Source organism: Fukomys damarensis, unplaced genomic scaffold, assembly GCF_012274545.1.
Source record: "Fukomys damarensis isolate Sample0158 unplaced genomic scaffold, DMR_v1.0_HiC HiC_scaffold_27, whole genome shotgun sequence".
NCBI lineage: Eukaryota > Metazoa > Chordata > Mammalia > Rodentia > Bathyergidae > Fukomys > Fukomys damarensis.
In genome coordinates, this window is record NW_022900939.1 from 1,723,236 (window position 1) to 1,744,689 (window position 21,454).

General features: G+C 43.4%; 1 protein-coding gene across 2 annotated transcripts; it reads left to right on the forward strand.

The window, feature by feature from the left end:
- The first annotated feature begins 601 nt into the window (after positions 1 to 601).
- Positions 602 to 12,240, forward strand: LOC104868332 (membrane-spanning 4-domains subfamily A member 6A). Of its 2 annotated transcripts, XM_010633078.2 has the most exons (8): positions 602 to 692; positions 1,731 to 1,871; positions 2,598 to 2,736; positions 4,671 to 4,805; positions 8,347 to 8,403; positions 10,013 to 10,216; positions 10,798 to 10,899; positions 11,555 to 12,240. In XM_010633078.2, the coding sequence occupies exons 2-8, from the start codon at positions 1,795 to 1,797 to the stop codon at positions 11,648 to 11,650; spliced, it is 810 nt and encodes a 269-aa protein (XP_010631380.1). In that variant the 5' UTR covers positions 602 to 692; positions 1,731 to 1,794; the 3' UTR covers positions 11,651 to 12,240. The 2 variants fall into 2 exon arrangements, with proteins under 2 accessions (XP_010631380.1, XP_010631381.1); XM_010633079.3 differs by lacking the exons at positions 602 to 692; positions 1,731 to 1,871 and adding an exon at positions 3,373 to 3,535 and having other exon boundaries at positions 2,649 to 2,736; positions 11,555 to 12,238.
- The last annotated feature ends 9,214 nt before the right edge of the window (positions 12,241 to 21,454 follow it).

Here is a 21,454-nt window from a genome sequence, read left to right on the forward strand (position 1 = left end):
GGAAGGAGCCCGGTGCAGGGTGGGGGTAGATAAACAGATAAAGACAATGTGCACTTCAGCCAGACTTACAAAATAAAGAGTCCCCACGCCGCGGTACAGAATGGATGAAAGCTGGGGACAGCGCGCTGTGAGAAACACACCAGCCACACATACGGACGCTGGACGCATGCGTTGTGACTCCAGTCCTGTGTGGCACCAAGGGTCACAGAGCTCACGGGAGGTAACGGAGAGGGGAGCTGCCAAGCAGACAGGCACCTGCTGTTCAGGGGGCAAACAGTTACTAGGTTTGCAAGATGAGAAACTTCTAGAGATCTGTTACATAGGAAATACATTTATAATAGTACTGAACTGTCCATACCAAGTGGTTAACCTGCTAGATTATATGTATTTTAATATAGTGGAAATTTTTAAAAATTAAGATCAGAAACTAACTTGATTCAAAGAAAACAGTGCTGATTCTTTGCCGGGCACCATTACATAGGTATCACTTCTGCTCTGGATCACGTGCTCCTCCACGTGAGGCGGATATTTTGTTCCTCCTCAGTCACTGCACACTCGGCTGTATCTGGCGGCGGTTCTGGCTGTCACAGCTCCGGTGAGAAGAGCCCTGGAGTTGCCAAGCACCCTGCGTGTCCAGGACGGTTCCTACGCTAACAAGGAGCTGCCTGTCCACAGCGCGAGCCACGTCCTGGGTGATGGATCGGTGGCGTTAGGGTCACTCAACCTTTCTCTCTTCCCTGGAGTGGAGGGGCTCTGACTCCAGAAGCCCTGAGGGTGTGGGGTGTGGTGGAACTGATCTGAGAGAGCAGAGAGGTGGCTTTTGTTCAAAGAATATGAGAGAGAGAGAGAGAGAGAGAGAGAGAGAGAGAGAGAGAGAGAGAGAGAGAGAGAGAGAGAGAGAGAAGAGAGAGAGAGAGAGAGAGAGAGAGAGAGAGAGAGAGAGAGAGAGAGAGAGAAAGAGAGAGAGAGAGAGAGAGAGAATCTGGCTTGGGTGTGCAGGGGGGCCACTGTGTTGATGTGTTATCACGTGTGATCCTTAAACTTCTCTAAAATCACTAAATTTATGATGATATAGAGAGGAAAACAGACCGGAAAGACGGTGTGCAGATGTAGCTGGTGGATTAGCAAGGCCGGAGGGAAGGCTGGCGCTCTGTCCCTTCGGGCCCCAAGCTCCCTCTCTGGAGCTAAAGCGGGACTGCACCCCCACCTCACTGGACTCTGTGACAGTGACAAGGGCCCAGGTCATGATGGGAAAATGGCAGCAGGCTCCTGAGAGAGCAGAAGGGGCAGCAAGAAATTAGGGGAGGGCAGGGTGGAGGTTTTTCCTGCCACCCACCATAAATTTCCGGGCAAATCCAGAATGGCTCTCTGACTCATTTTTAAGACATAACATGAAGAGAGTCTATTTAGTAATCTCTGTGGGATTCTGGGTTTCAAACCAAAAGCCTCCATAGGTGGAGTTAGAGTTGCGTCTCCACCTCTTTTTAAGTTTATTTTAAAAATTACTCTTATTTCATATTTTGAGACAAAGTCTCACTAAGCTGCAAAGTTACTCTGGCTGAGCTCAAACTGTGATCCTCCTGCCTTAGCTTACTAGAGTACTAGGATACAGACAAGCATCACCATGGCTTTTCTTAACTCCTGTCTGCACCACAAGCGTCAGTGTGTGGAGTCAGGTGCAGTCCCCCAGGCCTGTGAGGTGACGGTGTTGGTTCACGATGTGTTTCTAGATCCTTCTGTCCTCTCCGCCCAGGAAGAGGAAGTGGACATGGCAGGGTCCGTGCAGAGGCAGTGATGGCTCCAGTGACCTTGGTCCAGAACCTGCTCAGGGCTGATGGGCACAGGGATCCCATCCGCATGAAACCACACCAGTGAGTCTGTGGTGTCAATCCAGGTCTCTCCTAATGTCACATTGTGTCTCCTCCGGTCTCACTGTGGCCCTGTCTGAGCTCAGGCTTTCCTGAGGACAGGGGTCTATTGTTAAAGACAGAGGGTGGCCAGGGAGGAGGAGCTGTAAAACGGGCAGCAACTAGACATTTAGATGTCAATGTAAAATGTAAGGTTCAGCCTGCCTAGAGTCAGGAACTAGACAAGGAAAAAGTAGATATAAATAGCAGAGTAACAAAAACATCATTTATGTTCATCATTACTGTTATTGCCCATGTAATAGTGAATGTTTCTTGAAAGCATATAGCCATTATTACTATTATGAATATGGTAAAATATATGAAATGTTGCTATTCATTAATTTTACCATTCCTAGAAATGTTATTGTTAGTTACATATTAGCGAGTGCTCTTAGAAATGGGATAAATTTGTCATAAGTGTTTTCCTTCATCATTAAGGCCATTTTCTCCCTGTGGACATTACTCTATTTAGCAGATTAAAAGCTAAGGGTTTGAGAGCACAGACTTGTCTAATAACAGGGATCTCGTCTGCATTGGTGTTGATACGCGCCTCAGGCTAAATGACTTCACACTCTCCTAACATTAGTTGTTTCTATAAGTAATTTTTCAGAAGTTACTAAGCGACTGCAAAAAAGGAAGTCCAGGCATAGTTCACGAATCTACAAGCTGTACTTCTCACATCCTGTGTAGCTGTAAACAGCAGACCAAAGGGCTGGTGACTTGCGGAAGACAAAAATCGGGAACTATTGATAGGAAGGCGAAGAGCCTGAGCCACAGCCTCCTGGAGACTCGGAGAGCTCAGCACCAGCGGGCTGAGCCCCTGGCACAGGTAGGTGACCGAGGACTTTCTCTGCCCCCACCCATGTGACCACAGCGGAGGGGCGACAGCCTGAAGCTTCTCGAAATCTCTTGGGACCCAGCTGCCCTGGAACTAGAATGGGAGAGGGGAGCAGCACCGGCTTCCGCCTCTCCTGCTGCTGTTTTCCAGCTGTGTGGTCCTGTGTGGTCACTGACCTGTGGTTGACAGCAGCAGAGCTCTGGGCTCTGAATGCTCACGGGTACTCGCACCTGGGCTAAGATTGCTAGGAGGGGAAAGGTTGGAGCCTCCTCATCCCACCGTGGGCAGAGGAGAAATTCATCTGGTACAGGGCAGCGCAGTGCCTGTAGGTGGGACTGGAAGGAAGACGGCGGCCCATGCCCGCCGTGTGCGAGCCTCTGCTTGTGAAATCCGGGACCTCTGGGGACTCATTCTGTGTCTCCCGTGCTGTGTGTCTTCTGCAATCAGTGTCAAGCACTGTGGGAAAGTCTCAGGAGACCAAGGCTCTGTGATTTTCTGCTCCATCCTACAAGGCAGCTTCCCTAGATGATAGGTCAATTCTGAATAGGGCAGGAGATAACCTGTGACTCCAGGAGGCAGAATGTGGATGCCCAGGGCTTTGTGAGAGCTGTACTTCTTCTCCTCCAGCATTGGCAGCACCAGCATGACGTCGCAGCCCATCCCCAGAGAAGCCATAGCTGTGCTCACGGCACACGGCATCCACCTCCCCCAGACAGAGCAGCCGTGTGCCCCCAGCCAGAAGCAGGAAAGCCTGAAGAAACGGCTGAAGGCAGAGGTCACCGTGTTTGGGGTAACTCCAGTAGGGACAGGGTGGAACATAGAGGGGTGCACTTTGGATCCACCATGAGGAGAGAGAGTTTGTTTTGTAGGGAGACTGCAGGCCACCTGCCCTGCAAACAAGCCGCTCAGGTGGAGAACTGTTCAGTCCTTCCGGGAGGGGCCCACTGATGAAAACAGTGTTTCCCTCACAGTGAATACCAGTGTGCAGTTTGGGTTGTTTTACTAAATGCTTTCATACTTTCCCAGTACAGTTCTTCATATTTCCCTCTGCAAAACTAATGATGAAGTGATACATGTTTTAGATGTTTTCTGTGGCATATTTAATGGGCACACTGATTTATTGAAGAGACTTTTTCTTTCACTGCAAACCACAGGAAAGGCAAACTTCCCCTCTTTTCCCTTCTTTTGAGAAAGATAATAAGTATTTTTAGTTTGTCTCTCTCCTCTCACCTAGTATTTATGAAAAATCTCTATTGGTTGAAGGGAGGACTCCGTCCACTCCTGGGAAGAAAACACAGAGTTGTGACCTCCAGGTCTGTTTCTGCTGGTGGCCACACCTCGAGCACATGCTCACCTGGTTCCCATAAGTCTGGGATATGAGTCAACAGAGCTGTGGGCCTCTTGGATGAAAGGAGGTCAACTTTGCCTCTTCAGATGGAGCCTCAGGATCCCCAGGACTGTTTCATGGATGGAGGAAGCAGTGGAGCTCCAGAGAGCTGGCTCCAAATCCTTTGTCTACTGGGGTTGCGAAAATGTGGGGAGAACCTTCTCTGTCACCAATGCTCCAGACAGTGTGAGGGTTTTCAGATGTTCCCTCTTCACAAGAGAGAGGAGGAGAACAACTACCTGTGCACGCAGAGAGCCCTACACAGGCCACAGGACAGGGACCAGGGTCATGAAGAGACTGAGACCTGAGGGGCAGAAGGTGGTGGGGGCTTCAGGGTACTTGCCAGACTGCCAAGGCCCTAGTTTCCTGTGGAGGAGTGGCATCCTCTCCATGACGAAAACTTACTTTTCTCACTGCACAACTTTACAGTTCTACATCCTCATAACAGGAGTTGATGCATGAGGACCGTGGAAGAGGTGGGTAGGCCCCATCTTTCCAGTGCTGGTGTTAATCTTCGACCTCTCTTCCCTTCCAACAGACCATCCAGATCCTGTGTGGTGTGATGGTGTTGAGCTTTGGGATCATATTGGCAGCTGCTCCCGATTCCCCACATTTTACCACTGTGTTTTATACTCTGATAAAATCTGCATACCCGTTTTTAGGATCCCTGTGTGTGAGTATAGTATGGCAGGGGAGGAGGATGGGGAGGGGAGGGGAGGAGGAGGTCAACACTTTAGACTCTTTCATGCATGGTCTGCTGCATTTCTGTTTTCTGGGAGTAAGGATTCAATAACACAATGTCTTCTGTGGGTGTAGGCAGGGAAGGTTTGTGTGTGCAGGATGACAGCTTCATTCTGACTCTGTTTCTCACCTGGTTAAAATAAGCATTGCTTTTGAAGATCAGCTTATTTTGCATCTTATCATTTTTGCTCTGTAATATTAGTGCCATCTTTCCAAGTTTTTCCAAATGTTCTCAAAGTAGGATAAGGTTTGGAAAAGTGCCTTTCCATCCACTACATGAGCCTCAGGAAAGTCCTCACACACACAGGTGACACAGATGCTTGTGAGAATGCTAGGGGTGGAAGATTTCAGTACCTAAGCAACTGGAGACATCCAAGGTAGATTGATCAATTGTCTACACTTTGTTGATAGACTTGAAATTCAGGGGGAAAGCTTCCTGTCTTGGTGTAAGGGGCACTCACTGGTCCTTCTCTCTGAGGACAACTTTCTTCTAGATTTGTTGGATCAGTCTTTCTCACAAGTAAGCTTTTCAGTTTCATAGTGCTTTTCTATTGGCCTCCAACAACTCAGAAACTTTCATTTGCCTTTTCTGTATTTGTTCTTTTGATTAGCTAGAAGTCAAGTTTTTTAAAAAATCTGATTCACTTTTCTTATTTTAACAGCAGTCTTCATTGTATTTGATTTCTCCAGTCCTCCCCAGATGCCCATCTGTTGTCCATGGTCCCCTCAGGAGCCTGTGTATTTAGTTATTCTGTCTCCCACGGCTCCTCCAGACCTCATCATTCTCTTGACTTTGACTGTTTTGGGGGAGCCTCAACCAGGATTTTTGTCAACTTTCTATTTGCGTTTGTCTAACACTCCTCTCTCACTTTTAGATGAGGGTGAAGAATTTTCAGGTGAAGATGACAGAGGTGACTGGCCTTTCTCTTCAGGTGCAGATTATCAATGTCATATTCCTGGCCAAGTTTGCCTTGTTCATGGGTGGAGGTAGATTTTTCCAGGCTTTGCCAATGTAATATGACTTCTTTCCTCCCCTTTCCATTCTCTACTCTCTGCTAGTAGGTCACTACGCACAATACACATTCAAAGAGGCAGCCCATTCTCTTTTTTTAGACCCAGCATTTATTTCTATAAACAAATTAATCCTGGGACAACCAGAACCAAAGATTTTTCTTCCAATGTGTTTTACTTTCTATGAATGCTGTGTCATGTAGCCTGCCTAAATCTATTAGACCTTGAAGACCACTGTAAGGGAAAATAATTTATTCTGAAGTTGTAAAAACAGTATTAAAGGTTTCCTGCCACCCTGTCTCATTCTACCTTTTGTTTTCTTTTATTTTCTCATTGAGTTTATTGGTATTTTTTAGGTATACAGTACAGTCACATTCATCACTGGGATCTTGTACCTGTACATGACAGGTCTTGGTTCTCATTTTTCCCCATACCCCTGCCCTCCCTTCACCCCTCCACCTGTTCTCTTTGATCCTTTTACCTTTACCTGCAGAGCCACTAACTTTAGAGTTTTGACCTTGCTCTTCCACATCAGTTAAACATCCTCATCCTTAGCTTTTAAAAAACTAATTCAGTCCCTCCTCAAACTTCGTGAGGAGACTGTGGCCAGAGGACTGTTTGAAATGAATATTAAAAAAAAAAAAAAAAAAAAAAAAAAAAAAAAAAAAAAAAAGCTCAGGTCTCCTGAGATGCAGTTAAGAGTTTAGAGCAGAATCTGCAGAACCACAGTCAACAGAATGAAAAGCACTGCATTCTCAGAGATGCTTGCTTTGGCCATTGTTACCCCTCTGTCCGATTATGTCCTTGAGTTACCAATTAATAACCACAGAGGTCTCCGCTCACTACTGCTTCCCTGATGCTTTCTTATGCTGAAGTGACAGGCCCTCTGGGTCCCCTCTGTGACTGAAGTCTCATCTCCAAGTAATCTTTCGATCTGTACACCACTATAGTCACATACTGTGACAAAACTCTTCAAAGAAAGGAATGAAAAGAAGGGAATCTTTTCACATTCTTTTCACAAACCCAGTATTACCCTGATGCCAAAACCAGACAAGGACAATAGAAGGAAAGAGCATGATCTCTATGAGCAGGCAGATGTGAACTCCTCCACAAATTCTAGCAAAATGAATGCAGCTTCACATTAGAAAGATGACTCAACATGATCAAGGGAGATTTATCTTTTTATTGTATTTACTTAATGCATATTTGTTCCATAATGATGGGGTTTATTTGGAAAAATTGTTCCATGCATTTAACACATCTTAACTAATGTCCATCCATCTATCACCCCTGCATCCTTTTGCTCTCCCCTCCTGTTCATCCCTTTCCTCATATCTAAAAGTCTAGCATCTAGTTTCCTTTTCTCTCTCATTTATTTACTTCCTTATTTATTTATTTATTTATTTATGTTTTTTAGCTTCTCATATGAGAAAAATATATTTATCTTTCTCAGCCTGGCAATTCTCCCTTAATATGATGGTTTCTATTCCATCAGTTTTCCTGTAAAGAATGGGATTTCATTCATCTTTATGGCTATGTAATATTCTATTTTGGGCATAGGCCACATTTTCTTTCTCCCTTACTAGTTGACATATAGGCTTTTCTTCATCTTAGCTACTGGGAGTTGCCCTCTATAAACATGTATGTATCATGCATGTATCCAGTTCTTGATTCTTTCAGGAAGAGACCCAAGAGTGTAGAGCTGGGTCAAATTGTATTTCTGTTTTGCTGTTTTGAGGAATCTCCATCCTGGTTTCCATAGTGCTTGTGCTAATTTATATTCCTACAACAACACAGCAAGGCTCCTCTCTCCCACATCTTCTCCAGCATTTGTTACTTTTGTACTGTTGATGACAGCCACCACTCTGACTGGGGTTAGATGGAATCTCTGTGTAATTTTCTTTTGCATTTCTTAGATGGCCAGATATTTTGAACTTGTTTTCATATAGCTTTTGGCCATTGTAACTTGTTCTTTTGAAAATAATATATTCAGTTCATTTACGTACTTTTTTTACTATGCTCACTCTTTATGGGAATTTATCTCAAGGATGTCAGTATGTTTACACATATAAATCATTCAGAGTGGCACACTGTGTTAGTGACAGGAGAATGGAAGTCACAAGGTAACATTTAGTTCTCTGTTCAGATCATTTGCTCATGTTCTTCTACAAAGAACACTGAGCTCTAAATTATTTCTATCAGTAAAAAAAAATCCTTCTTTTCTGACCTTTAAGTTCCTCATTTTGCTTACTGAGATAGTTCTGCTCCCATGTCTCTTTCACAAAGCTACTGAATACTGCACACAAAGGGGCAAATCTCTGTTTTTAAATGTGTCCTTCATCACTGGCCATTGGTTCTGCAACACTTTCCCATGAAAGGTTCTTATGAAGATCAGGTGGTAACTTCATAGCTTTTCCATACCTGGGCACTGATCTGACAAGTTTCTCCTCTTTTCTGAATAGTTCATTGTCTCTGGGTGTCTCTCCATCATCACAGAGAAGAAGTCCACTAAGTCCTTGGTGAGTATGGGAACCACAACCCACAGCCTTATGGGTAAAAATGAGACACAGACTTCAGGGCACCTGCCCATTTTGAAATGTGAGATCCTAAACCCCAGAGCCCCTCACTGTTAGATTTAGAATCTAGCTCAGGATCCCCCACACTCCTGCCCTCATGACAGCCCTCCCCCAGTCACAATGCTCCAAATCAAATTCTGTATTCTAAGCAAGTGTCCAGGAGTCTCACATAAAAAAATTCTCCTACTTATGGACCAGTTTTACTGATAACACTTGTTCACATTTGGCCCCTTAACGGTGAAGAAGCCAAACAGTGTTAGGAAAAGGTGCACTTGTGTGGCTTCCTTCTATAATACCATGTATCAAATCCATGGGAGATCCCAGTTAAAATGGTGCTCACTTGAGGAACTGCTTCTCATTCATCCATCTATCCCACAGAAAAGCTGACACTGTTATCAGTTTGAATGTAAACTCTTTGGTCACAAAGGTATTGGTCATTACAGTACATGAGAGATCAAGTTTGCCTACTTTCAACTCTTTCCAGGAGAAATCCAAGTTGGAAGCAGCAGGGAGAGGAAAGCTGGATAATAAGGCAAAGATTTGGTAATCTGCAAAGATTTGCCTAGTCACCACTTAACCCATGTCCCTCAAGGGATCATGTAGAGTCTCCTGAGAGAATGCCACACAAGTGCAATAGCACAGGAACTCAAGTGGAAAATCTAACTATGCAAGTCCCCCTCATGCAACAAGAAAATTTGAGAGAAAGTGCTCAGGGCAATGCCAACCTCTCTCTGTCATCAGAAATTAGAGACCACTCTTGAGAACTGGCTCCGGGACCCTGAACCACTGGTAGAGCGTCAGCAGATCTTGTTGTGATGACTGCACTGTGCTCTCTCCGTGCTATTACACTGGTGCACTGAAACATGGTGGTGCAACTGATACAGTAGACTGTAATGCTAATGTAATTGTGTTTAAACATAAGTGGTCCATGTGGCTGGTGGCAACTGTATTGAATAGCATCTTACACAATGTTTGTATACTTCAGGGGGCAGGAGGAGTATACAGGACTCCTGCCCCAGATAGAAACATGCAGGAATCTCAGGGATACAGGACATAGTCTCAGGGTGGACTAGAGCCCGCAAGAGACCTCTACCACAGATTTTGACTCTTGTCATCATCATGTTGCCCTTTTCAGGCTGAAGAAGAGTTGTAACTCTGAAGGGGCCCAGAGTATTCTGGGCATCAAGACTCACCCCACCTCATAAAGTGCCCACTGCTAACCAGTGGTGCCTGGGTGTCCACAGAGCCTCTAACACTTGGGAGTAAGGGAGCCCCAGCCAAGCCCTGGTGGTGACCTCGAGAGGGGAATTTTCAGGGTCACACACTGAGAGACCTGAGGGAGAAGGACAGGGAGGGAAAGTGTGTTCAGTCACTCGGCCCCATCTCCAGTCCAGAGATGTCTGTCAGCCCTAAGGTCACATGCGTAGACAAACTACTCTCCCTGGACCTCTGGATAGGGACAAAGTGGTGAATGTTAGTGATGGACTTGCAACGCTGTTTGAGAGGCCCCTGTCTCTGGAAGGCACCATCCTCAATCAGGGTCTCCTTCCAGGTTCGCAGCAGCCTGGCCTGCAGCATCCTGAGCACTGTGCTGGCTCTGGTGGGTGTCGCTCTGATCTCTTACACCCTGGCTGCTTTGGAATCCTCCCTTCAGCAGTGTGAGCTGAGCAGACTGTCTGGGCTGGCCACCCAGTCCTACTTTTACTTTCACCATGAGGATTACAGCGACTGCCTCATTGCCAAAGCCAGTGTGACGGTAGGTGACTCCCGACAGCGGGGCCCTGGAACGAGTGTGGTGACAGCCCTGATGCTACTGTCCTTCCCCTGGTCAGTCTTCTGTCATCTCCTGTGAGGTCTTCCAGGGGAAGACGGGGCTGTGTGAAGGGAAGGCAATGGCCGGCACAGCAGTGAAGAGCAAGGCCGAGGGGCCACACGTGAAGAGGGTGGAGCAGAGGAATGAATGGAAAATGAGGTTGATGTTGAAAATTTCTTAATAGTAATAAAAATCAATTTTAGAAGTAGAAAGCATGAGTCTTTAAACCAAGAGCCTTGGTATGTGGAATTAAGGAAACCAAACATAGCAGGAAGACTTGGGTGACCAAGAAATGGCACAGGAAACCTGGGGTGTGTGTGTGTGTGTGTGTGTGTGTGTGTGTGTGTGTGGTGAGGGTGAACTTGGTCAGTGCTGATATCAGACCCCAAAGTGAGGATTAGAGAACAGGAAACATGTTAACTGTTCTCCAGGGAGCTCCCTCGCAAGGGGGTGCTCAGCCAAGGCCACCCCTCCCAGGCCTCACCGAGTGGGGACTTGGCCCACCGACCGCTTCCTCCCTCCAGGGCGCCCTGTCTCTGATGCTGCTCTGCTCAGTGCTGGAGCTCTGCCTGGCGGTGCTCACAGCGGTCCTGTTGTGGAAGCAGGCCCAGTCCGACTTCCCTGGGGTGAGTGCGGTCCCCAGTCCAGGTGGAGGTGCTGGGCAGGTGGGGGACAGGCAGGCAGGACAGAAGGACCGGGAGAAGCCATCGCTGGGCCTCCTGCGGGTCGGCTGGGGCTGGGACAATCCTACTGCTCTGTGAGAAGGAGCAGCGGCCAGAAGTCCCAAGAGCAGCAGCCGGAAGTCCCAGGCCTCCCTGGCTGTGGGTTTGTGCCCAGGATATGGAACCCGCTGCCTACTCTAAGCAGCCCAGATCTCTTCCATAGCAACTGCTCTCTTTATGGAGTGGCTTGGTCAGGAATACTTGCCCACATGAGCGGGATCAGTGTTGTATGCTCTGCTTCTCCCTCCTGTGACCTGAGAATTTTTCTTTTCCTTAGAAAGTTATTAAAGTAATACTACTGAATCAAATTGCATGGGGTATTGTCCTATCACCACTATGAACACATGGCTTCACTTAACTGAATTAAAAATGCTTTGATTTTTCTCAAACTTTTAATCATAGAGAGTGGAATAGACTGATGAACAGTAATTATTCAGAGAGCTTGGTTGATGTGCTGTCCTTATCCTAGGGTATCTGAAATTCTGTGTACCAAGCTGGGGAAAAGGAGGCAGGCTTACCTGAGAGAAATCAGTAACCTGACGTATTTTCCTTCTTCTAGATTGTGCTCTTCCAGCCTCACAGTCACAAGAACAATACCAACATATTCTCAAAGACACATGGTAACCCTGGATATGAAGAATTAATGACTGCTTAATAAAAGAAAGAGATAACATTCAGGAGAGAGTTGGTCTTTATGGTGACAGAGAAGACATATCCTCAAAAGAGAGGAAGGTTAGAGATTCCTAAATGCATGCTCTCTATACCACAAGCATTAAAGGCTCTGATGAATGTGTTCAGTGATGCTCTGTTGGTTTGCCTGACATTGCCCTTTGGAAACACAGTGCATGTAAGCACTGCTCACTACACTGGTGGAGACGTCCCAGGCCCTTTCTCGGGACACAGCAGATGTGTCCCAGTGGACCACGGTGGCCCAAAGGACACAGCTCTCTCTTGTCTCCCTAGATGCAGATGAACTAGCTCATCTCGATGGGGCTGCTGCAATATCGGTGGCACTAGCTGTCATCGCACGTGTTTTACATATCTGCTTGCAAATACAAGTTCCTGCCTTGCAATCATAGGACCTTTTAGAAAAGTAGTTGACTTCAAAATAAAGTCTTTGTATGACTACAGATTTATATGAAAATTTTTTATTTTTTCTTGAAGCACAGAGTAAGTCAATAATGATAGTTAAAAATGTAAATGCAAAGTCCCTTTACTCCCCACTGGACAGTTTAACAAATAAAGTAAACAAATGCTAATCAGGTATATTTATCTCTTATTAAGAACCAGTGAGTCCAGAGGTTTTTCTGATTGTCACAATAAACAGGAACCATTGTAAATTCTGTTACTCCTCAGAACTCACAAACAGTAAGTAGATACACACACACATAACATTTCATCTATTATGTAATGTGCCCCTGAGTTTGGAGGAAAAGACATTAAGATAAAGATATATGTTAAGTTGAGTCTAAGTGTACATTCAGTGTTTAGCAAGATATTTCTTGTACCAGACATTATACTTGACTCCAGGGTTCCAAATCTGTAAGATGCACTCTTCGGCTTCAAGAAATGTGTAGTCTAGTACAGGAAGTGAAGGCAACAGTAAAATTAAATTCATATTTCAGGACATTAGGTTCTGAGCACAGAATAAAGTACCATTCTTCTGCTTAAGGATGTAGAAAATAGAGTGGGAAAGAGAGTGAAAGAGACAGAGGCAGAGAGACCGAGAGAGAGGAGAGAGAAAGTGACAGAGACAGAGCACTTCCCTTGTGGACCCCACCTCATAGTGTCAATCATGGTTCTGTTTCTGTCACCAGGGAGGAAGGTCCCTTAAATGCACACCAGCTCTCTCCATCCCCTATGTTCCCACTCCAGCCTCGATCCTCACTGCCAGGAACTGACTTCAAAATCAGTTATGGAAGGGGAGATCATCACCAACTCTACAGATACTAAAAGAATGGTAAGGGAATAAAATGAACTACTTCGCACCAACGATTAATACAATTAGATGAAATAAGAAAAAATCCTGGGTTGTCAAATGTATCTCAGGTATAATTAGGAAAGAAAGAACAAGCAAATACGAATGGTTTTATAAGGAAAGGGATACAAATAATATTTAAAGCCTTCTCAGCCAGTGTATCTCAGGCTCGGCTGCTTCACTTGTGATTACTTTCAAGATTTAAAGGAAACAGTAATAATTCGGGAACCCCTTCACGATAAAGTGAAGAAAAGCAACCCCAACTTATTCTTCGCCTTAGTGTCCTGGTACCAGAGGCAGATGGAGACACACAGGAAAAGGAAAGCACAGAGGCCCCCTGGCGGATGGGTCCTCCCTAGCTCCCTGCGGCTGGGAGGAGACGGAGGACACAGCCCTCGGTTCCTGTTTCCCTCTTGTAGCCAAGGAAACCCTTTCTGTCCTCTTCTGGTCCCCATGATTCTCCTTCCCCTTAACCCATTCTGATAAATTCTGAGGATCCGTCTTCACGTGTATAGAGAATGTTTTTACTCAGTTCATTAGGGTTGCCCAGGTAGCTAGAGATGGAGCCCCCCCTGCTGGCCAGAAGTGGCAAAGTTCACCTTTTTTCCTGCTAAATTGAAGGGCAGAACGTGAATTTTTAATTGATCTGCCCCTTTTTATATTTTTTCAGCGCAGTTTTCTACTCACCTATTTTATAAATCCAGAGATTATTTGATTTCAAAGGTCTTGGTCTTATCAACAGGATTGGTTATGACTCTAGACTAACAGTTTGCTTCTATCGCCTCCCACTGAATTATCTCTTACATCTTTAAGAACATCCTTGGCAATCTTTTGTTAAAGGTGTTTCGGTCTTCGGTGAAGTCTGCACTTTCATTTCTGATGCCGAATGTTCTAACAGTGACAGAGTTCCTGCTGTGTTCACCCACAGGATCCCAGAGACGCCTTTATAAATCTGTGGTTTCTCACAGGAGTAGAAGAGGATATAGCATTAGGGTTAAAACAGGCCTCCTACCTCCATACGGGTCCTGAGAGACCAGGCCTAAATTCCAAGGGCTTGGCTTCCTCTCTGAGCTGTGCGCTGTGCTTGTGATAGAACCACAGTAGAATGAACCCCTCAGAACCAGAACTCCCTAAATGGTAACCCAGGTGGGGTCCTTGCAGCTGGCTTGTTGGTGGCGGATTTCTTTCCACATGATCAACCCCATGGAGGCCGTCTGTGCTTCTCGTGAGACCACACGCAAGTCTCTGACCAACCGTCACTCACCGTTTGTGAGTTGGCACCAACCACTTAGTGGCTCCGGCCACGCTGAGCCACGGGACAGGATTTATCCGGATGCTGCTGCCTCCACCGAGGGTAGGCACCTGCAGGAGCAGCTGCAGAAAGCTTGGAGCCATTTCAGGTCTGCTGAAATTAACTCTAAGGGCAAAGCATATCCATCAAAGAAACAACAATTGATGATCTTGCAATCCAATCCCCCTTGTGTCTGACTTCCGGCATTCAACAGAACAGCTGTGGAAGTCTTTTGTGCTGTTACGTCTGTCATCACTTTATACTGTCGAATTTCATTGCATGAGCTTGGCTTTTGAGAGGCAGTGAAGGCCCCACTACAATTGTACTAGTGCTTGTTTGCTGTTTCACATTGCTTAATATTTGTTTCATATAGTTGAGGCATTAGTATTTGGTGCATATATATTTATGACTGTCATCTCTTCCTGTTGAGTGTCCCCTTTACGAGGATGTAGTGACCTTGTTTGTCTCTCTTAATTAGTTTTGGTTTGGAATTTACTTTGTGTACAAATAAGATAGCTACCCCTGCTTTCTCCGGGTTCTTGTCTCTTGGAGAACTATTTTCCATCCATTTACTTTCAGTCTTGGGTGTCTTTTTCAAGTAGGTATGTTTCTTGTATACAGAATATTGTTGGATTTTGCTTCTTAATCCATTCTGCCAGTCTTTTTTTTTTTTCTTTTTTGTACACGGCATTGAACTCAGGTCCTTGTGCTTGCAAGGCAGGCACCAGAACTACTGAGCTATCTCCCCGGCCCCACTCTGTTTCTCTTGATTGGTGAATTGAGGCCATGGACGTTGATGGTTATAACTGATACATTCTGACTTATCATTGTCCTATTATTTTCCTGTTGTTGGTTCTTTTTTAAATTTTTCTCTCCCTTTAAATACTTGCCTATTGGATTTGCTCTGTTGGGCCTTGTGGAGTTGTAACATTCATTGTCTTTTTCTAGGATATTTTTAAAAATTGCTTGGAGTGCTGGTTTCATATTCATGAAGTTTCTCCTGTGTTCTTTGTCATGAAAATATCTTATTTTTCCATCAGTTTTGAAAGGTAGTTTTGCAAGATACATCAGTCTGAGTTGAAGGTTGTTTTCTTTAAAAGCTTGAAATACCTCACTCCAGGGTCTTCTTGCCTTGAGGGTTTGTGTTGAAACGTCAGTTGTGATTCTGAAGGGCTTCCCTTTGCATGTAATTGTTTCTTTTCTTCAACTGCACGTAGTATTTTGTACTTCTGCTGGGTTTTCAGGATCTTGATTAGTCTATGTCTAGGTGTATATTTTGGTTTTTTGTGACTAGTTGGAATCCTACATGTCTCGTTCATCTGTATGTCAAGTTCTTTTGCACTGTTTGGGAAGTTTTCTATCATTAATTCTGTAAAGAGTTTTTTATGTCATTTGTGCTTTTTTGTGGACTCCTAGGAATCTTACAGTATTCTTCTTTGTGTCATGTAGGAGCTGTTGGATTGATTTCCCATGGTTCCTTACTATTTTGAAGAGAGCACTCTTTTCAAGCACTGACCACCATCCAATCACCTATATCCAATATTCTGTCTTCAGATTGGGTCAGTCTGCTGTGTATACTTTTAATAGAGTTTTTAATCTCCTGGATATCAGTTTGAATCTGTTTCATGGATTCCATTTCTTTCTTATGTTGATCATTCATGGTTTCCATTTCTTTACTATGCTGAGCATTTATGGCTTCAATCATGGACCTGAACTCATCTATTTTTTATCTGTTTCTTTTCTAGATTCTCTAATCATGTCTTTTATCTGGGAAATTATTTCTGTTTTGAATATTTCTAGAGCTGCATTCATCTGGTTTTGTTTGTTTTTCTTTTAACTTCCTCTGCTATCAGTTCAGATTGTTCAGATGGTTGATTATCAGAATTTTCCATCTCATTTTCCACAGAATTTGCCTTTAGTAAGCTGGAAGACTGTGTCTTGTTTAAATGTCTTTTCATTTCTATTATTGTTGTTGGTATAGTCCTTGGTTAAATTCCTTGGTTGATATTTAGATATTACTTATTATAGGTGTCTTTGTTGCCAGTATTTAAAAAACATAAGGAATGACTGCTTCTCAGAAGTGTCTTCCTGGTCTTTAGGATTTGAGACTCTAATAACCCTGGGGCAATCTCATTTTCATTATACCAAGAAAGATTACAGATTAGATCAATCACAACACTAGCCCAAATGATAAAATCAGCAACAACAGTATAATCAAACGCAGCTTAGAAAATGACACTTTGTGTTAGTTATTAATCTATCACCTTTAACTGTGAAATAAAAATTAAATCAAAGACTAGCCCCAAATGTTTTCATAATGAATAAACTGATCAATACGGTAACTTCACCCATCGGATGGGGACTCAGAAGGAGTAAGGTCCTCTTACAGTTCTTCACTTCTGCTCTAGCTCAGAACAATGGCCATGAAGACCCCCTGTGCTTTTGCAGTTTAGATGAGGAACAGGGCTAGCCAGGTATCCAGAAATGGTGGGGTGAGGGGTTGCAGGAAATGTCCTCCGGGCCCCAGTCCTCGCCTGTTTCACTGGTGGCAGGGAGTTTGGTCCGCTGGTATATGGTGAGCCATCATGGTGAGCCTTGACATAGGCCTAGCCATGATTGAACTTTGAGTCATCTCGCCGGCACGAACGTGCTGTCGCCCCTACCAACGGGCAAGTTCAGCTGGTAGCAGATGTAACCCATAATGGTTGTTATTGTTTCCCTCTGGGATGTGTGGGTTGTACCCTCGCTCCCGTGCAGCCCTCGCTCCCATGCAGCTGAAGAGTATAAATGTTTACACTTTTGGTTTCGGTTTTAGCCTGTATATACCCCACCCTGAAAAATAAATGGGGCTTTGCTACGGTAGAGCGTGAGCCTGGAACTAAGTTCGTGAAACTGCTCTCCTGTTGTTCCTCCCTCGGGTTGGGGACCTGCTGGCAGGATTCTGACGTTGCGGCTCGCGACACTGGTAGGCAGAGGCTGCATGGGGAAGAAGCCCACTTCCTTTCTGTTTATGAGAATAATACAGTTTATTCTCCCTAAATGAGACTATTCTATGAATTACAGAAGATTGAATTTATCTTTAAAAATGTGTCCATGAATATAAGGAGGGTGCCTTTTATACTGGTCCATGGCACTATGAAACAAATAAAATTTTTCTTTACAAAAAGTGATATACCCTCTTTGTCAATAAAAAGATGTGGCTGTCTGAGCAGTAGAGATAAAGGCATATTTCTCTCAGTAAGATGGAACTTTACCTGTCTCAGGAAGCATGTGCTCGAAACCCAGGCCAAGAAAGTACCATCTTAGGTGATGTGTACTTATCTCCTTAAACACCTGGAGACTCCTTTTTATAAAGTGAAATCAATTTGCATTGAAATTCCAATTCCCGCAGTCATGTGGGGTCTAGACAAGTACCGTGAAATACTCTGTCTTTTGGTGGCTACTTCAGACAGGGTCTTAAGTGGACGGCACTGCAATGAAGTTCTCTGGGCCTGAATAGTTGCTTAAATAAGACTGGGTGAAGTTTGGTGATAAAGATATGTCTCTTTCATGTTGTTTATATTCGTGGCATTTTGTTACACAATAAGAGTCTGCGGTCTTCCATGCCAGACCTCTAGATTTTTTCAAAATTTTCTGGAGTTGTACACTGGTACCCAGGACCTCCAATTTTAGCAGCACCCATGTTTATTTTTCTCTGGGTTTTTCAACAACCATGTTTGGTTACCATCATACCTTTGCAGTAGGCATTTCTTAGCATGTCTGCAATGGGAAAATTGGCCAACATTGCGTTTTCCCCCAGCAGTATGCCTCCTGATCAGTTACTAAGATTACTCCTTCTGAGGTGCTACAATCTCTTTTCTCTGTAATACTTGTGACCCTTCTGCCCTTATCCTGCTTATATTCACCTTCTCTACTCAGGGACTTTCACTGTTCTTCATTTCTTTTATTTGTTTTTCATTCTGAATAGTTAATATTTGAGGTTCATTTCACTGCTGTGTGATTTTTTCAGTTTAATAAGACAAATAGTATAAAGCTTGTCAGGTACACAAGATTACTTTACTCTTGGAACATCTGCCTGTGCTGTGGTCAACACATACTGTGCCATGGGTCAGTCCAAGAACAAAATTCTGTGGCCATAACAATATATGCAAAGTAGCAATGGGCAATACTCAAAGTTGTCTCCAATAAATCCACACAAAAAATAAGAAGACACTGGAACTTCTGCAACTTTGTAAGGAAAGATTATGAAGGATGTGAAATAGGATGAGGGTAGCATAGATCACTCGTGATAGATAGAGGCACAGGAATAACTAGGAGTAAAGAAGAGTATCATTTTCCCCTGTGACAAAGCTCTTCATAAAAATATCATGAATCAAACAATGACAATTAAAAGCCTTGATCCCCTCAATTTTTACCTTAGACCAAGGGTAAGTATTATGGAAGAGCTCTGTATGGAGATGACTGTGCTTTCTGCTTTCTTTTCCTTATGATTTTGGAGGGTATCATTTCAAAGATATCAGCAAATAGGAAATAACTTTGTGATTGGCATTTCCTGTATGGCACTCAGAAATATTATGCACTGTCTTCCTACACAGTTATTTTTCTTTTTTTTTTAAATTTTATTGAGTTTATTGGTACATTTTAGGGATACAGTACAGTTACATTCATTGTTGGGATCATGTACCTTTACATGGCAAGTCTTGATTCTCATTTTTTCCCCTTACCTCTGCCCTCCCTTCACCCCCTCCTCCCCTCCCCATCTACAAACACTATTTTCATCTTTTCATTCTCTCACATTTTTTTCTTTTCCCTTTTTGTTCTTCCCCTACGCATCACACCTTCCCTACACCTTTAGCTCCTTTCTTCAAATTTCTAAATGTCAGCAATCTTATTAGAATCTTATGCATTGTTGCAGAATATTCACACTAGGGAACACAGTTATTTTTCAAGTAGCACAGATAGGCAAGATAATGGGAAAAGCCTTGAATATTATGGCTATGAAGAAAATGTACACCTTACAATAAATAAGGAAGAGTGTGGACATCTTTCCTATCTGTACGAATAATTCAATTCACTCACTCTACTTGAAGGTTTCCTGTGAGCTACAGAAGCTTGCGTTTCTAAGTCAAAATATCTCCACAAATATAAGGTATACACTGTATTAACAGTGATCTGGGTGACTGTGAGAAGGGAATTACATTTTTTTCTTCACAAAGAGAGAGGAATGTGGAAGGGTTTGGCACTGAAAACACTGGATGTGTGTGCAGCAGAGATAAACCAATATCTGGCAGCATCATGCACCTCTGCTGATCACAGAAAACCATCTGCAAGAAACTTCACCAGGATGGTGACATCGCCGGTGACACAATTTTATCTCCTCATAGAGCAGAAGACTTTCTAATAAAGTTAATCCATGTCCCACAACTTGTCTGGTGTCTGTGTGAGCTACAGGTCTTACATTGTTTGTGTGTTTCCAGAGAAAGCTTCTGAAAGGGATGGTGGTGCGAGGCATGCTGAGTCAGGAATGAGTGAGCCTTGCCGTGGAGGTATGTGGTGCTCCTCACAACTGGGTTCTTCCTTAGGTGGTAAGGGGCTGTGTCCTTCTGTTCCAAAGCCTTTGGGTCATACTAGACTTTCTGCTTGTCCTGGGCTGGAAAAGATCACCCTACATTTCCAGTGGTCCCAACTTCAGGCTACCAGTTCCCTTAACGCTTCTGTATAAAACTGTCTTAATACATATTTCCTTTCTATTCTCTTCTCTCTTCTCTCAATGTAGGAACTTGAGTCAAAAGAGGTCTGGAGACCATGATCTGAACTGCAGTTCCCCCATGTTTGTTGTTTCCATGCATTTCTTAGGCCATGTTTGCAGTACATGATTGCATTCCTTGTGCAGAGCTGTCAGATGCACATAACCCACCTTCCCTCCTTTCCTCATCCCTCCCTCCCTCCCTCTCTCCCTTGCCTTAACCCATCTTTTGATCCCCTTCCCCTTTCAGAAAGATCTATCTCCAAACTTCCTACTAGCTATCTTTTATTTTGCTCATTCTTTCTAGTTTGAATTTATTATACAAGAGAAACCATGGGATATTTAAGCTGTGTGTCTGACATGTTTCACTTAATATTGTGGCTTCATGGTGCATCTTTTTTCCTACAAATGACTCAAATTTATGCTTCTATGTGACAGAATAGTACTCCATTTAGTATACATACCACATTTGTTTAAGCATTTCTTTTCATGGACATTTGTGATGTTTCCAAGATTTAGTTCTTATGAATTGTTTTGCTCTGAAAACAAAAGTGATTTTAAAGCAGAAATCAAGGAAATGTAATTTTGATATATAAGTTTTTATGTGTAATAAAGAATGTGCCACAGTGAGTTCATTTTTGCTTTGAATGTGAATTAGTGTTGAATAACTGGGGAGTAGAATGCATAATCACCTATATGTGTTATGTCCTGATTAACCATACCTATCAAAAAGAAAGAAAATGTAATAGCACTTATTTCAATCTTATTATAATGTTGTGTTAATATGTGTAACCGGAAAAAATTTTTAAACATTTTACTATGTTTGTGTTTTGGGAAAGGGAACAACAGATTTGGTGGGGGGGTGGATTGTTGAACTGTGATGGATCAAAGTATGAAGAAAGTCAGAGTATCACAGGTAATTCAGTATGAAGAGGTAGCCCTGAGAGCCACAAATGATTATATTCATTTGGATCCATGTGTAATTCCCTAATCTAAATACCAGCTTATACATGTTCATGACTTTTATTTCTGAACTTATCATTAAAAAATTAATGATACTTTCTGTTCTCTTAGCATTGCTAAAAATCAAAGGCATTACTGTGACATTCTCTAAAAGAAGCAGCAAATGTGTAATATTACAAAAATATTCATATTTCTAATTCTGTAGGAGTATATCATCCTACTAAATTAGATTATATCAATACGCTACACATGTTGAGAATTTTGTTCATTATGTACTCTAAAATGGAACAGTGTAGAAGTATGAGGAAGAATATCTAGCTTCTTATCAAATAGAAGTGCATATGAGATTGAATCTGCATTATGATGAAGCTAGAAAAGGTTTCACTACCCATGTTTAAGGTTAGAATGGTCCATGATTTAAAGAAACAGAAAACTCATTGCTGAAGGATACTGAAATCATCCCTGATAGGACTGTTGTATG